This window comes from Hyaena hyaena, unplaced genomic scaffold (genome assembly GCF_003009895.1).
Source record: "Hyaena hyaena isolate Hyena2069 unplaced genomic scaffold, ASM300989v1 scaffold_50, whole genome shotgun sequence".
Lineage (NCBI taxonomy): Eukaryota > Metazoa > Chordata > Mammalia > Carnivora > Hyaenidae > Hyaena > Hyaena hyaena.
Genome location: NW_024080682.1, coordinates 4,717,605 through 4,733,470, shown reverse-complemented (window position 1 = coordinate 4,733,470; position 15,866 = coordinate 4,717,605). Strand labels below are relative to the sequence as shown.

The 15,866-nt window shown below is 45.6% G+C and overlaps 1 protein-coding gene across 7 annotated transcripts in view; it reads left to right on the top strand.

Moving 5' to 3' along the window:
• Positions 1-15,866, top strand: part of LMBR1 (limb development membrane protein 1) — a 148,292-nt gene that overhangs the window by 18,934 nt on the left and 113,492 nt on the right. For 4 of the 7 annotated variants that reach the window (XR_005528210.1, XR_005528209.1, XM_039230683.1 and 1 more), the window contains exons 2-3: positions 10,070-10,142; positions 12,531-12,570. Coding sequence is in view for 3 of the 7 variants with exons in the window: in XM_039230683.1 (XP_039086614.1) it covers positions 10,070-10,142; positions 12,531-12,570 (113 nt within the window). In the remaining 4 variants the exon portion in view is untranslated. Of the gene's footprint in view, positions 1-10,069; positions 10,143-12,530; positions 12,571-15,866 lie in introns of those variants that run through there. The other 3 variants (XM_039230687.1, XM_039230686.1, XM_039230684.1) reach the window with 2 other exon arrangements.

The following is a 15,866-nucleotide window of genomic DNA, read 5'->3' as shown; positions in this document are numbered from 1 at the left end:
TCCGAACAAAAGCCTTTCCAGCAGAAGCACGCTAAATAGCTACTACTGGTAGGAACACTTCGACTGTAATCAGTTGATTGACGGAGGCTTAATAGAGTCTGAGACTCCAGAGGTTCAGGTGTAGAGGGCGCCTCCACACTCTAATGAGTTTTACTTCTAGGAGCTCTGCTAGCCTCTCAGGTTTAAAAAAAACGCTTGTGCTTCTGGGAGGGGGAAGCAGCCATTTTGAAAAATGCCTGGAAGGTTTTGTTCACCTTGACAAAGGCCTGCTCTCAAGGCAAATTGTTTCCTCCTTCCTTCCTCCCTCCCTCCCTTCTTTCCTTTCTATTTATTTATTTTGAGAGAGAGAGCACGTGTGTGCGAGCGCACTAGTAGGGGAGGAGCAGAGAGAGAGAGAGCACATGAGCAGGGGAGGGGCAGGGAGAAAGGGAGAGAGAGAATTCTAAGCGGGCTCTGTGCTGTCAGCACACAGCCTGATGCAAGGCTTGATCCCACCTGGGCTGCAGTCAAGAGTTGGACGCTTAACAACTGAGCCATCCAGACGCCCCTCAAAGAAAATTGTTTTTGCCTCCCCCGCCCCCCTCCCCCCGCCAGCTACCACATCAGTCAGACTTATGCATAGTAGCAGGGGTTACAGCTAAACGACCTGCGAGGCTCAGACTCTCTTTAAGAGGGAGTCTCTACAGACACCCCCCCCCCCCCCAGGGCAGCAGCGGGAGACCAAACCAGCACCAGCCTCTGACCCCTGCGGCAGGGTCAGCAGGGACAGCCCAGCTCACAGTGAAGGTACACAGAACCCTCACTGGAGTCTTATTTGCCCCAGTTGCGTCTACCCTAAACATAATGTCTGACACTATCAGAACATCACAGAACACAGTAAAAGTAAAAACAATACAGTTGGGTGGGGGGCGCCTAGGTGGCTCAATCAGTTGAGCGTCTGACTCTCGATTTTGGCTCAGGTCATGCTCTCACGGTCATGGAATCAGGCCCTGCCTCCCCCCCCCCGCCCAGGCCCCTCTCCTCTGCTTGCTAACTCTCTCTAAAATAAAAAAAATAAAGAGATACAGTTGGAAGAGATACAGAAGGCATCAGAAGCAGACTCAAATATGATAGAGATTTGGGGATAATAAAGCCAGAATTTGGAATAACTAATTAGTATGCTAAGGGCTGTAATGGGAACAATGTACCACATGCAAAGCCAGATGGGTAATGTAAGCAAAGAGATGGAAACTTTAAGAAAGAATCAAGAATGGGGCACTCGGGTGGCTCAGGGGGTTAAGTGTCCATCTCTTGGTTTCGGTTCAGGTCATGATCTCACGGTTCAGGAGTTCATGCCCTGCGTCTGGGCTCCGTGCTGGCAGTGCAGAGCCTGCTTGGATCCTCTCTCTCCCTCTCTCTCTGCCCTCCCCCGTCCACCTCTCTCTCTCTCTCTCTCTCTCTCTCTCTCTCTCTCAAATAAAAATGAAAGAATCAAGGAATGGAAAAAATCAAACTGTAGTAGAATGAAGAATGCCTTTGATGGGCTTATCAGTAGACTAGACTGCCCAAGGAAAGAATGAATGAGTTAGCATGTCCTAAAAAAGAAATTTCCTCAACAGAAAAGCAATGAGAAAAAAAGAATTAAAGAAAGAAACAGAGCACCCAAGAACTGTAGGATAATTACAGAAGGTGTTACGTGCGTGTATTGGGAATGCCAGAAAGAAGAACAGAAGAAATGTTTGAAGCAATAATGGCTGAGAATTTTTCAGAAATTACTATAGACCCCAAGTCACAGATCCAGAAAGTTCAGAGGCCACCAACCAGGGTCAGTAAAAAAAATTATGTGCAGGCATATCATATTCAAACTGCAGAAAATTGGAGACAAAGTAAGGAGGAGAAAGAACTAGGAAGAATAAAAATACCTTATAGATAGAAAATCTTAGGATAATTATATCAGTTTTCTTTTCAGAAAGAAGAGTAGAGAGGAGTGATCTATTTAAAATGTTATTAGAAAAAACATCCATCAACCTACAATTCTGTATTCAGCAAATTATTCTTTTAAAGAATAACTTAAAATACTTTTAAATAAAGAAGAAATAAAAACTTTTTTCAGACAAAAAAAGTTTTGAGGGATGTGATAACCATTTTATAGTTCTCACAGATTAGCTGGGATCATACTTGTTGAAATTGGAATTTTAAAAGGATAAATTTGGTTTTGCTTATTTAGACCACGCTTACTAAGATGAAATTGCACTCCTCATTTATGTTCGAATGGGTACCTAACTGTTTATTGCATGGGTGAACTTGGTAGGAAGAGTTGTAAAGCAGTTCACTTACTTTTCTCCCACTGTGAGGATTGTTCTTGGATCTCTGTTCCCTCCTTTGGTGGCAACTTGGGCTCATCTCTTAGTTTTATGGTCGCTCTTACATATTGAAAACTCGAGTACGGTCTCGTTTAAATGTCTGCCTTTCATCCTGTTCAAAGTCTTCCCCTTGCCCTGATTGGGCCTGATGGAGGCTAAGAATCCAGCAGTAGGAAGGGAGTGTAATTTATGCAGCTTATTTTAAAATTGTTTACCTAGGCACTCAGAAAGATACAAGAGCTGTATAAGATGGTTCCTGTTTGTATTAGTACCTTTAATGTGCCTAAACAGTATGTAATAAATGTTCAGGAGGCAAACTTTATGCACGTGAAACCTTTGATGGAATGCGGCCATCGTGCTGAAATCTGGATACTAGCAGTATCGGGGGATTCAGAAAGAGGGGGCTTTGCAGTAGAATAGCTGTGCTTCGGATGCAGGCACCCAAAGGGCAGCAGTGACAGCTGGCTCTGGTGCCGGCTTCCTCAGAGAAAGCTGTCTTTCCCTTGTGCTTTGCTGGAGTCTGGGTCTCAGAAGGGATTTAAAGAAGTTTTTGCTGGTGACTTACCATAGAAGAATATGCAGAACACGAAAAACCTCAAGAATAAGTAATAAAGTGTAATATTACGGATGACATTAATGAATTTGAGACTTCCTGTGAATAGAATAGTTACCCCTCGTTAAGGGTGTCAGTGTTCTGTGTTTGTGGGGAAATACTGTTTTACCACTATGGAAGCACAAGTTGACTGACAGGGAAGCGATGATGATGGTGCTAGTAACACTTAGAAGGGTAGATACCAGCTGTGTTGCGAAGTCACGTTAATTGCTCTGGGGTTAGAGTATTGCTAATTTTGTTTTCTTTCCTCTTCGAAAGGGGGTTGGTCGCATTTACAAGCAATGGACATATGCAAATGTATCTGAAAGGAAACTGAGCTGCTTACAACAAAATACTCAGTGTTTTCCAGTCCGTGAGCATGGTATATCTTTCCATTTGTTTGTGTCATCTATAATTAATTTCATGAATGTCTTACAGGGTTTTTTTGGGTTTTTTTGGAATATAGGTCTTTCACATCCTTGGGTGAATTTATCCCTAGTATTTTATTATTTTTGGTGCAATAATGGGATTGTTACTTTCATTTCTCTTTCTGTTACTTTGTTATCAGTGTATAGAAATGCAACAGTTTTCTGAATATTAATTTTGTATCCTGCAACTTTACTGAATTACCATTTCTAATAGTTTTTTGGTGGAATCTTTAGGGTTTTCTATTTTTGTATCTTGTTATCTGCAAAGAATAAGTTTTCCTTCTTCATTAGCAACTTGGATGCCTTTTATTTCTTTTTCTTGCCTGATTGCTGCAGCTAGGACTTCCAGCCCTTTGTTGAGGTGAGAGTGAACATCCTTGCCTTGTTCCTGATCATAGAGAAAGAGCTTTCAGTTGTATACCATTGAATATGATGTTAGCTGTAGATTTTTCATGTGTGACCTTTATTATGTTAAGGTTTGGTCCCTCTAAACTCACTTTGTTGGGTGTTTTTATCATGAATGGATGTTGTATTTTGTCAGTTTCTTTTTCTGCATCTATTGACATGATCATGCTTTTTTATCGTGCCTCTTGCTAGTGTGATATATCACACTAATTGCTTTGTGAGTATTGAACCACCTTTGAACCACCCTGGAATCAATCCCACTTGATCATGGTGAAAGATTTTTTTCAAAAATACATTGTTGGTTTGGGTTTGCTAGTATTTTGTTGAGGATTTTTGCCTCTATATTTAGCAGAGATATTGGCTTATATTTTTTTGTGTGCGTGTGTGGTGTTTTTGTTTGGTTTAGGAATCAGGGTAATTCTGGTCATTCTGGTAATTCATTCAGAATGAATTTGGAAGCTTCTCTTCATCTTCTATTTTTTGGAATAGTTGGAGAAGAATGGGTATCAACCCTTCTTTAAATGTTTGGTGGAATTCACCTATGAAGCCATCAGGTCCTGGACTTTTGTTTGCTGGGAGTTTCTGTTACTTGTGGAACAGGTAGACAATGGTTATTGCTAGACATCAGTCTGTTAACGTTTTCCATTTCTTCCTGATTCAGTTGTCTGTTTCTAGGATGGATAGCCCTTCTGGATCAGCATCCGGACTAAAGCTGTGTGACCCCTGGCAGGGCCAAATTTTCTGCTCTGTTTTGGCTGGCACAGAGGGCGTGCTTTCTATATTGTTTCTGCTTGTGAGCTTCCTCTCTGATCAGGAGACTAAAGCTCAGACAATTTTTTTTAATTTTAAAAAATTTATTATTGTTTTATTTTAGAGAGAGAGAGAGTGTGTGTGTGAGAGTGGGAGAGAGGGGCAGAGGGAATGAGAGAGAGGACTAGAAGCAGGCTCCACGCTCAGCATGGAGCCCAACACGGGACTTGATCCCATGAGCCTGCAATCCCGACCCCGGCTAAAATCAAGAGTCCGACACTCAAACGACTGAGCCACTCAGGCGGCCCAAGCCTCAGTCTTTTTAGAGAACCGAGAACCTGTTCCTCTCCCTTTGTATGAGCTGTGACTTACTCCCAGTGAGTGGTGAGGGGCTGTAAGGACTCTCTCCTTTCTGGTTAGGAATCCCCTTTTGTTCCCACTGGGTATAGGGACGGGAAGAGGTGTGATCACAGCATACTTGTGCTCGCATCTCACTCACCCCTGCGGGTCAGTCTCGCTACTGAAGGTGCGCTCACTTGGGGGAGCACTTGCTCTCAGTGCCAGCTTTGGAACCAGAAAAGTCATCTAACCCATTCTGTGAGTTTTTTTCTAATCTATTACAGTTGTACTTTTATCTTCATTTTGGGTAGCTTATATTTCTAAATTAGTAATGCTTGTATTTGGGAGAGCCTGGGGGGCTCAGTCAGTCGGGTGTCCAACACTTGATTTTGGCTCAGGTTGTGATCGCAGGGTTGTGGAATTGAGCCCCATATAGGGCTCTGTGCGTGGCATGGAGCCTGTTTGAGATCCTCTCTCTCTCCTCCCCTCCCCCGTTCCTTTCACCAGCTCAGGTACTCTCTCTCTAAAAATGAAAAATGTTGGGGCACCTGGAGGGCTCAGTTGGTTGAGCGTCCGACTTCAGCTCAGGTCGTGATCTCACGGTTCATGGGTTCAAGCCCCACATCGGGTTCAGTGCTGACAGCTCAGAGCCTGGAGCCTGCTTCCGATTCTATGTCTCCCTCTCTCTCTGCCCCTCCCCCAGCTCACACTCTGTGTCTCTCTCTCTAGAAAATAAACAAACATTAAAATTTAAAAAAATTAAAAGAAAAAGAAAAATGTAAAAAAATTAATAAATTAATCATGCTTATATTTGTTTTTATAATTGTTAGCTTTACTTCCATTCTTACATGAATTCCTTTCCATTACGCTTTCCATTTTATACCATGCATTTAGGTTCCTTGATTTCCTTTTGTTCATTAGCTTTCATGCCTTCTCCTCCACTGTTTGTGCATGAACTTTCTGGAATTTCTGACACTTTTGTTCTCTAACTTGAAATACTAAGTTTACAAATCTGAAAACATTCTTTAATCATAATTTTCTCTTTTACTTTCTTTGGTCTTTTATTGCAACTCTACTGTGAACCTTAGTTGATTGACATCTCCACTTTTTTTAAAGTTTATTTATTTTGAGAAAGAGAGAGAGAGAGAGAGAGAACATACGTAAACAGGGGAGAGTCAGAGAGAAAGGGGGCAGAAGATCCAAAGCGGGCTCTGTGCTGACAGCAGAAAGCCTGATGGGGACTTGAACTCACAGACCATGAGATCATGACCTGAGCCAAAATCAGACACGTAACTGGCTGAACCACGCACATGCCCCACATCTCTGCTCTTATCCGCCACCCTGTACTTGGTGTCCCCCCCACATCTGTTTAGGATTTATGGCCAATCGTTTCACTCAGCATCCATCATCCTGCACTTGGTTACTTGGTTTCGTGCCCCACCCCAATCTATTTAGGAGATATGGCCAATAATCTCACTTACTTTCGCTAATTCCCTAAGTCAGTGGCTTTCAGCCTGTGCTGCCGGGATTCATGAGGGTTGGTGGTTGAAACCGTGGGCGCAGACTAGGGCACCTGCGAAGAGCCTGCGGATTGAGAACAGATTTCTGGCTCAGCCCTGAAATGATAGAGAATGCTAGTGTTTTTTGTTTTTGTTTGTTTTGGACGAATACTATTGAAAGGCAGGCAGGAAGGGCAAGCTATAGTGATGGAGACCTGGGCAAACAGAGAAGAGGGCCCGTTGCTGAGGCAGCAGCCCTGCTCAGAGAGCACATGGGGCCCTGAGGGGGGAAGCTGGCTGCTCGGTCACGACTGACCGTGGCCGGGACACCGGGCACGGCACGGTGAGCGGGAAGTCACGCCGGGGGTCGGAGGAGCGAGTGAGCGGTGCGCAGCGCGGGCCTGCAGGTGTCACCGCCTGGGCGAGGAGAACGTCGGGTGGTTGTTAGAAGCTTCGAGCACCTGCCCATTCCGCCCGCAGCCTCTGCAGCGGCCGACAAGCGGCAGGCCCCCCGCATGCTCGCCGGGCCGGGCAAGGCCGCCGCACCTTGCCTGCTCTCACTTCCCTGGCATTCTCGACTCCACTTCCCACCCCGCTGCCCCGTGGGACTTCTGTCTGCACCGTCCACGAGCCACTTGTGGCAGATGTGCTTCTGTGTCCCTGGGGGAACGGAAGCCCTCAGAAGCGACCGTGTCCGTGCTCCCGCCGCACACCCGCCTGCAGCGGGCCTCCCCTGCTCCGCGCCCCCTCCTGCTTCTCCTCGGGCCTGGGGCGCACTGTCTCCCCGGCTCCTTAGCTGAGCACGTGCCCTTAGCACGTCTCCCTTCTCTTTCTTGCTGCAGTAATTTCTCTCAGCTGGAATCTTGCGACAACTGTGTGTAGCTTTTCTTTTTTTTTTTTTTTTAATTTTTTTTTAGTGTTTTTATTTCTAGGAGAGAGAGAGAGAGACAGCGTGAGCAGGGGAGGGTCAGAGAGAGAGGGAGACACAGACTGAAACAGGCTCCAGGCTCCGAGCTGGCCGTCAGCACAGAGCCCGACGCGGGGCTCGAACCGACGAACCGCGAGATCATGACCTAAGCGAAAGTGGACGCGTAACCGACTGAGCCACCCAGGCGCCCCGCTTTTCTCCTCTTACAAACCCCTCTTTACAGTCCTCATCGCATTCCTTTTGCTTCCCTTACTGCAGAGTTCCTGCGAAGAACTAAGTACGTTCTGTTTCCAAGTCTTCTCTCCTAATCTGCTCCAGGTGGGGCTGTACGCTCAGCTCTCCGGGAAAACCGCTCTGGTCAAGGTCACCGACAGCCTCCATGTTGCTAAATCCAGGGGTCGGTTCTCAGTGCTCATCTTGCCCGGCCTGTCGGCAGCATTTGACACGGCTGGTGACCCCCTTTCCTACGTGGCCTTTCTCCATGGGGCTCCCAGGACGTCACAGCCTCGTTTGCCTCCTCCCTGCTGGGGCCTCCTGTCAGGCTGGCTTCTGCGTATTTGAGAGCTCCCGCTTGGTCCTCATGCCCGAGGGTGCAAATCCCGTCTGGTGTCAGGGCTTTAAATATCTAGCTGCTTGTGGCCTTAAAAAAGCTCCTAGCGGGGCTCCTTTCCCTGGACTGTACAAATTTTATATCCACTAGCTCGCCCAGCCTCTCCACCTGAGTGGATAGTAAGTATTTCACATGCAACAGTGTTAACTGTACTTTTCACTTCCAATCCAAGATGACTTCATCATAATGTCTCCCGACTCAGGAAATGGCCACTCTCTCTTTCCACTTTCTTAGGCCAAGCCCTCTCAAGTTGGCTTTCAGAACACAGCCCGAACTTGATCATTTGTGATGAGCCCATCACACGGCTCCAAGGGACCTCCGCTTTGGATGATTGCTCTGCTCCCCTGATGGTCTGACCTTGCCTCTTCTAAGTTACTTTCCACACTGGGCCTAGACGAGCCTTTTGCACGCGGTCATGGATTCTGTCTCCCTCCGCTCAGAGCCCCACCACGGCTTCCCATTGGAGTCAGGGTGAAGCCCAGCCCTTTACTGTTTGGGAGAGCTGGCACTCACCATGCTCTCTGCACAGCAGGTGCACTTTTGGAACTAAGAGCATAGCCGTGAACAGAACAGAGTTCTGCCTTCACTGAGCTTAGTTTCCAGAAAGAAAACAGCCAAGTCAGTAAACCGTGGAGCAGAGGATGACTTGTGCTGGGGTGGGGGCCTGGGGAGCGCCTGCAGGGCCGAGGGCCGTGCCTCAAAGGTAACACCCGAGGAAAGACCATGGGAGCAGAGAAAGCATGGCGTGCAGCCGTCTGCGGGGAGGTGTTCACAGCCACGGGTCTGAGTCGGGAGGAGCTCTCGTGTGCTCGGAAGGCTAGAAGGAAGAAATAAGAGATGAGCTCCATCTTCCGGCTCTTAGTTCCGAAAAGTGTACCTGGTACGGCAAGCCCTCGGCAAGTAATTTTCGAATGAATCGAATTTCCGTTTGCTTGTGTCATATTAGTTCCCTTGGCCACTTGGCCCCTCTGGCTCTGACCTGCCTGCCAGTTTCTGCCCAGCCGCCTTCTTCCCTTGCATCGCTCTTCCGGCCCTGCTCAGCCTGCACCCCGTTGTAAACAGTCTCCCCCACCCTCGCATCTTCTTGAAGAACCTCTCAGTTTATTCCTTTACCAATAACCCGTTTCCTTTTTCACCCATTTCCTTCTCGTCAAAGGATTCTGGGAGGACGTGGTGGTGTTAACATTCTCTTAACCGGCCGGAGTTCTTAGTGGGTCCCCAGCAGCAGGCCGGTTTGATGCTTTTTACTCTCGGCTCCTTTTTGGTCACTGTCAGTATTGTCTGCTGTCATTCTCCCACACGTCCCAGTTGTGACGTGAGGCTCATGGTCTTCCTCCATTCCTAGTTTGTCACTTCCCAGATGACGCGGTGCAGTGGAGGTTCACACCTAGATCTAAGGTCCTTTTCGGTCATGTGGCCACCACCCCTGTTCAGAAGCCCACGCGTGGGCTGCTCCCCAGACTGCCGTCACCTGGAGTCGTTTCGTTTGAGAGTCTTCAAACTGTTGTTGCCCTGATCTCAGCTCTAGTAAGACTTAATTTCTAGCCCACTTGGTCTTTGACTGTAGTGAGATCTCTCATTTTATGACCCATCCTCTTTTCTCTATCATCCCCCCAGAATTAAATGGAATTTAGTTTGAATTTAATATTCAAAAGGTTTCTTGTTCAACTATAGTTTATTTTGATATGTGGTACATTTATTGAGTGATTATCCGCCCACATTGATTTGTGACACATCTTGTATATAGAACCAAATTAGATACGTTATTATATAATAGACTGTGTCATTGATCCGTCAGATTTTGGCACCAGCACTCTCTTTAAATGTTATTGAAGCTTATCAGTATGTTTTGATATTTGGAAGGGATAGTCGTGTCTCATTGACTTCAGTGTTCAGTATTGTTGGTGACGGGCTGGCTCTTCACACTTCCATATGGCTTTGAAAACATTTTGGTTATAGAAAGAAAAATCTTCATTGGGCTTCCCCCCCAATGATATTAAAAACTGGGCTATTTGACCTAGTGCCTGTGAATTAATATTTTATCAAAACTTTATATCTAAACATTTTACTTTTTAATAGATTGAATCCGTTTTGCCTAAAAAACCCAAAGATGTGTCTTTTATAATCTTCACAAAGATATGCGACAAATGTAAATGATCTGTTCATTTTTTTTCAGATATGTTTCCTTCTTTTTGCCGTCCTCTACGTTGTTTCCTACTTCATCATTACAAGATACAAGAGAAAATCAGGTGCGTAGAAACACTGTAATTAAAACTTAGATTATGGTGCCAGCTGATGTGTGGTATTTGGGCTGGACGGTGCCCGCGAGCCTGGTGGTGTCTGTGTTCGGTATGGCCGTGACTGCGGCACCCGGTGGCCTGGTACTGAGAGCGCTGACAGCACCACTGGGACATCTGCCCACTCGTAGGGTCATCACCCTCTTGCACCTGAGCCCTTGTTTTCCACGGTTCTTAAGTCCCACTAAGGATAGTGTGCGGCTGTTCAGCACCTGGAAATTCTAGAGTTTAGGAGGATATATGGGTCCTTGTGACTGGCTCTGACTTTGAACATGCATTCCGCCACACGTGCTTTCTCTGACTAGTGGACTGTCTTTACTTTTTCTAATTAATTCACAGGTTTTGTGCCACGGTTATCTAAGGACCAGAGCAGTTGCCTCACTGCCTTCTGGTACATTTCAGCTGCTTTCTGTAGATCACAGGCTTTTCTGCTTGTGATGCTGGGCTGATAGTAGTGCCATATGCATACTTAAGGATTCTGTATATTAAAAACTCTTTATGTCATAATATTAAACTTATTTGGGGCACCTGGGTGGCTCAGTCAGTTAAGCGTCCGACCGGCTCAGGTCATGATCTCACAGTTTGTGGGTTTGAGCCCCACGTCGGGCTCTGTGCTGACAGCTAGCTCTGAGCCTGGAGCTGCTTCAGATTCTGTGTCTCCCTCTCTCTCTGACCCTCCCCTGCTCACACTGTCTCTCTCTCTCTCTCTCTCTCTCTCTCTCTCAGAAATAAATAAAACATTAAAGAAAATAACTTATTAGACTTTTGAAAGCAATTAGGAAATAGTGCTTACTCTAGTATTTTAGTTTGACTCTATGATTACACTAAAATACTTCTTGAAATCTTTAATCTCTCAAAAATTTGAAGATCTGCAGATTCAACACAGTATCTTAATCATTTAAAACATTTTCTTTAACATATTTATTTTCAAGAGGCAGAGAGAGCCAGAGCACGAGCAGAGAGAGCTAGAGCACAAGCAGGGGAGGGGCAGAGACAGAGGGAGACACAGAATTCAAAGCAGGCTCCGGTCTCTGAGCTGTCACCACAGAGCCCGAGGTGGGGCTGGAACCTATGAACTGTGAGATCGTGACCTGAACTGAAGTCAGACGCTTAACTGATTGAGCCACCCAGGCACCCCAGTATCTTAACTATGTTTTAGATGTTTTAACATCAAGTTTTAATGATTATGAACACAGAAAGAACGGGAGAGAGAATTAATGAATATAAATGCACTGTTTTAGGGGAAATTAGAGGATGATGAACAGGAAAGTTGGAGTTTTATTAGATGATCTTTAGAGTCATGGCAGGGAGGGGTGATGGCCTGGCCACAGTTGATTGTGCGGAGAAGAAATGAAATGTATGAAGCTATTAAACCAGTCTTCAGTAGTTGATGGTTGACTGAGTGTGGGCATACCAGTTAAAAGTTAATTGTGACTGTATTATTTTATGGTCCTTTTGGTTGTGAGCTATTTCGGGCAGCCTGTAATTAAGAATGGAAAGGGGACTAAGGCAGTGGCTCAAATGCACCCTTGACACTAAAGCAGCTGGACACTCAATGACTGCAGAGGCCTCCACAGAGAGCCTTGGGGACGCCCCGTTAGGTGTGGAGGGGAAGGAGGGCAGTGGCCTTATCCGGTATTCCTGTAATTGGATCGTACTGTCTTTAGCTGGTGAGTTTACGTGGGGTGACAAAGAGGGCTGACAGCCATGAGAGAGAAGGAGAGGGAGGTGAGCGAGCTCTGGAGCAGAGGACATCTGCTACTTGGAGAAGACACAGAACTTGCTACCTTTCTGTCTGTAACTTGAAAGATAATTATGAAGCATTCGGGCAGCGGTATCTGAGTGGGTTAGAATCGTCCAAGAGAACTTTCATTATTACCACTAGTGATGACAGACTCAAATGAGAGAACAGTACATGTTCTCAAATTCTGAATTCTAATTTTATAGTAATTTTTGTCAGATATTATCAACTAAAACATTTCATTCATTAGCAATTACAATTTCACTTACATTATATGACAGTAAACTTGATAGTGGGCCTAATGTCCTACGAACTTTTATTCTCTTGAACACTAAATATTTGGAAAATTTTAATTTACATATAGTATTTTTGTTAATCAGGATTTTGGTTAATCGAAACACTCTTCTCTAACTAAATTCTATCCTAGGTGATTTAATGAGATTTGAATTTGGATCTGGGCTAAAATAAAAACAGTGCTATTTGCAAATCATTTCTGTTCATTAATCGCTTCTTTTAAGTTTCTCTTTTTGTTTATGTTTTGTAATAAATTAATGAAACATTTTATTGATAAAAAATTAATATCTTACACATTTTTACAGATGAGCAAGAAGATGAAGACGCCGTAGTCAACAGGATTTCGTATGTATTTTAAAATTCACTTGTTCTGTTTCTAATTCTGAAATCATAAGTTTTTCAAATGTAATTCTTATTTTTGGGCATAAATATGGAAAAAATTCACCAAAGTATTACAGTACTTTTTATCGATATTAATGCTATCCTAGGAGGCACATATAAACAAACACACATTTGGCTCTTGAACACTGTGGGGTTAGAGATGCTGGCCCTGGGCAGTTGGAAATCTGTGTATAGTTTCTGCCTGACCTAAAACTTACTAGTAGCCAGCTGTTGACTGGAAGTCTTAGTGTTTTGTGGGTTATGTGAGTTATCTACTCTATTCTAACAAGTAAGCTAGAGAAAGAGAATGTTACTAAGAAAATCATAAGGAAAAGACCTTTGCAGTACTGTGCCATACTTATAAAATATCACTTCTAAGTGGACTCCTGCATTTCTATTCCATGTTGTTCAAGAATCAGCTGTACATGGGTAATTGAGGATCGCCTCTTGTTAAAATCTCCTTGCTTGAAGAACCCGCATTTTACCTTCAGAGTTTTTTTTTATTTTTTAATGTTTATTTATTTTTGAGAGAGACAACGTGAGTAGGGGAGGGGCAGAGAGAGAGGGAGACACAGAATCCGAAGCAGGCTCCAGGCTTCGAGCTGTCAGCACAGAGCTTGACATGGAGCTCGATCACACGGACTGCGAGATCATGACCTGAGCTGAAGTCGGATGCTTAACCGACTGAGCCACCCAGGTGCCCCTTACCTTCAGAGGTTTTAACCAGGAAACGGGCTTATGGTTGGCACAATTGCTGGGTCATAAGAGAAGACTCTTGCTGTGTGGTCTGCTGAGAATATTGACCATGTTGGAATAGGGAGCAGGTACCTGTTCTGGTTGTACATTTATCCGTTGTGAGCGGGGCGACGGCCTCAGATGGTCTTGAGGTTCCGTGCGACTCTCTTCCTGCATCTGTATGCTGCTCGCGTGTGCTTGGTGCACCCTTTCATCTTTCTGAGGCATCAAACTGGATGGAAAGCAGTGAGTTTCTTTCTATCAGCTTTTGCTTGATTAAAATTTGAAATCACACAGCTCCAGCTACATAGGAGAGTATCTCTTATTTTAATTCTTTTTTATCGATACTTGAAAAATTTTGGGCGTAGTTTTGAGTTTATAGAAAAGTTAGAAATATGATTAAAAAAAGCCTCGCCCCACCCCAAACTGTTTGAGAAGTTACTGGCCTGGTTCATTTCCCCGGATACTTTTTTTTTTTTTTTTTTTTTTTTTTTNTTTCCCCGGATACTTTTTTTTTTTTTTTTTTTTTTTTTATCTCTAGGAGAGAGAGAGAGAGAGAGACAGCGCGAGCAGGAGAGAGTCAGAGAGAGAAGGAGTCACAGACTCCGAAACAGGCTCCAGGCTCCGAGCCGGCAGTCAGCACAGAGCCCGACGCGGGGCTCGAACCCATGAACCGCGAGATCATGACCTAAGTGAAAGTCGGAAGCCCAACCGACTAAGCCACCCAGGCGCCCCTCCCCGGATACTTTTGTATTAAGTTCCTATAAATGTTACGTTCTCCTCTGTATCTAGTATACAGGCATCAAAATAATGAGATGGCTACAGTAGCACTGAGGCCCCACTGGGTGTGGCCCAAGGACCCCGTTTAGCACCCACACTGCACGTAGTTGTCATGTCCTCACTTCTTCAGTATGTCCTTGACTTCCCTGACCTTGGTACTTTTAAAGATCACAGGCCAGTTATTTGGATTTGTTTTTTCACGATTCATATCAGATGATTTATCTTTTGTTGGGGGGGGAGGAGGTGAGTCGGGGAGGGGGCCAGAGACCACATATACATACATAACGTACGCAAGTGCTCTCACGTATGCTGGAATAGTACGCAGCCATAAAAAGGAATGAAGTACTGACACACACTGCACATATAGGACTGGGACCTTGACAACATCTGCTAAGTGAGGGATGCCGGACACAGCGGGCCACATAGCGTGTGAACCCGTGTGTGGGGAGTAGCCAGGAGAACAGGCCACATGATGTGTGAACCTGTGCGTGGGGAGTAGCCAGGAGAGGCAGGCCCATCAGTGCCACGTTTATGGTTACAGGTTGGGGGGCAGAATGGAGAGAAATTGCTCAATGAATACAGAGTGTTGTTAGGGGTGATGAAGATGTGGGGCTGGAAAGAGGTGTGTTTGTACAACACAGTGAATACACTAAATCCTACTAAATTGTAACTTTCAAATGGTTAATTTTATGTTCTGTGAATTTCGCTTCAATAAAAAATGCTTTCAACTAATACGTGACTTGACTAGGGCTGATTTGATTCATAACTGAGCAGTGACGATTAATGGACCCTGTGTTACTAGACTTGGTAATTTAATGATCTTAAATGCCCTAGGGAAGACATCTGTAGCTTTATACTGGGGATTCTTGCTTGTGGGTTTAAAACTTAGGCCCATAACTTGATTTAAATCGACAGGATTAGGGGTCTTTGTTTTATTCCTAACATCATGACATTTGTGAAGATTCTAAGCGATTCATTATTTTTCTCTGTCTAAATTACGGCTCCTGTAAAAACAGAGTAATTCCCTTCCCTTCCCTGCGAAAGCTTCAGCGAATCGCAGACGGAGTGAAGGCAGGACAGCTCCCAGGCGAGGGAGCTGCTAGATGCGACCCGCTCTCCCCTCCGTGTCGTCTGTGCCTCAGCTCTGGTGGTAAATCTGCATCCGCACATTTGTGGGTCGATAATTCTCCCCGTGGCCGTGCCTCGTCTTCATGTGAGGAGGCTCCACAGCGTGGGGCTCTCTCCGTGCTCTCACCAGCTCTGCTGTGGCCCTCGGCTCTTCCAGCGCGTTCTGGGCCCTGTGGCCAGAGCGGACGTGCCCTTCCTGCAGGCAGCTGGCTGTGTGCCCACAGTAAAGTCTGGACAGACCATCGGAGCCAGTCTCCATCCCGACCCCCTCCTCTCCGTGACCTTGGCTTCCACTGCCTTCTCTTCCCTCCTCCTGTGACGGAATGAGTGACAATGGACAGGGAATGCAGATCCAGGCTAAAATTCTGAGCTCAAGATTGACTTGCGTCCAGAAGAGATTGAGAAACAAAGGCTTGCTGCCTCTGTGGGAAGGAGAGCACCGCTGAACACTGCTGTGCCCTGTGCAGGTGGCACGCTTCTGTGACACAGTCGGAGCTTGGGGCACGGTCCGCGGGACTCGGGGCTGCCTCCCTTCTCTCCACCGTCTCGCTTTGCCTTGCGTCCGCCACTGACAAAGAGGAGATGGAAGGCAAGGCCTGCTTGGCGGGAAGACCGAG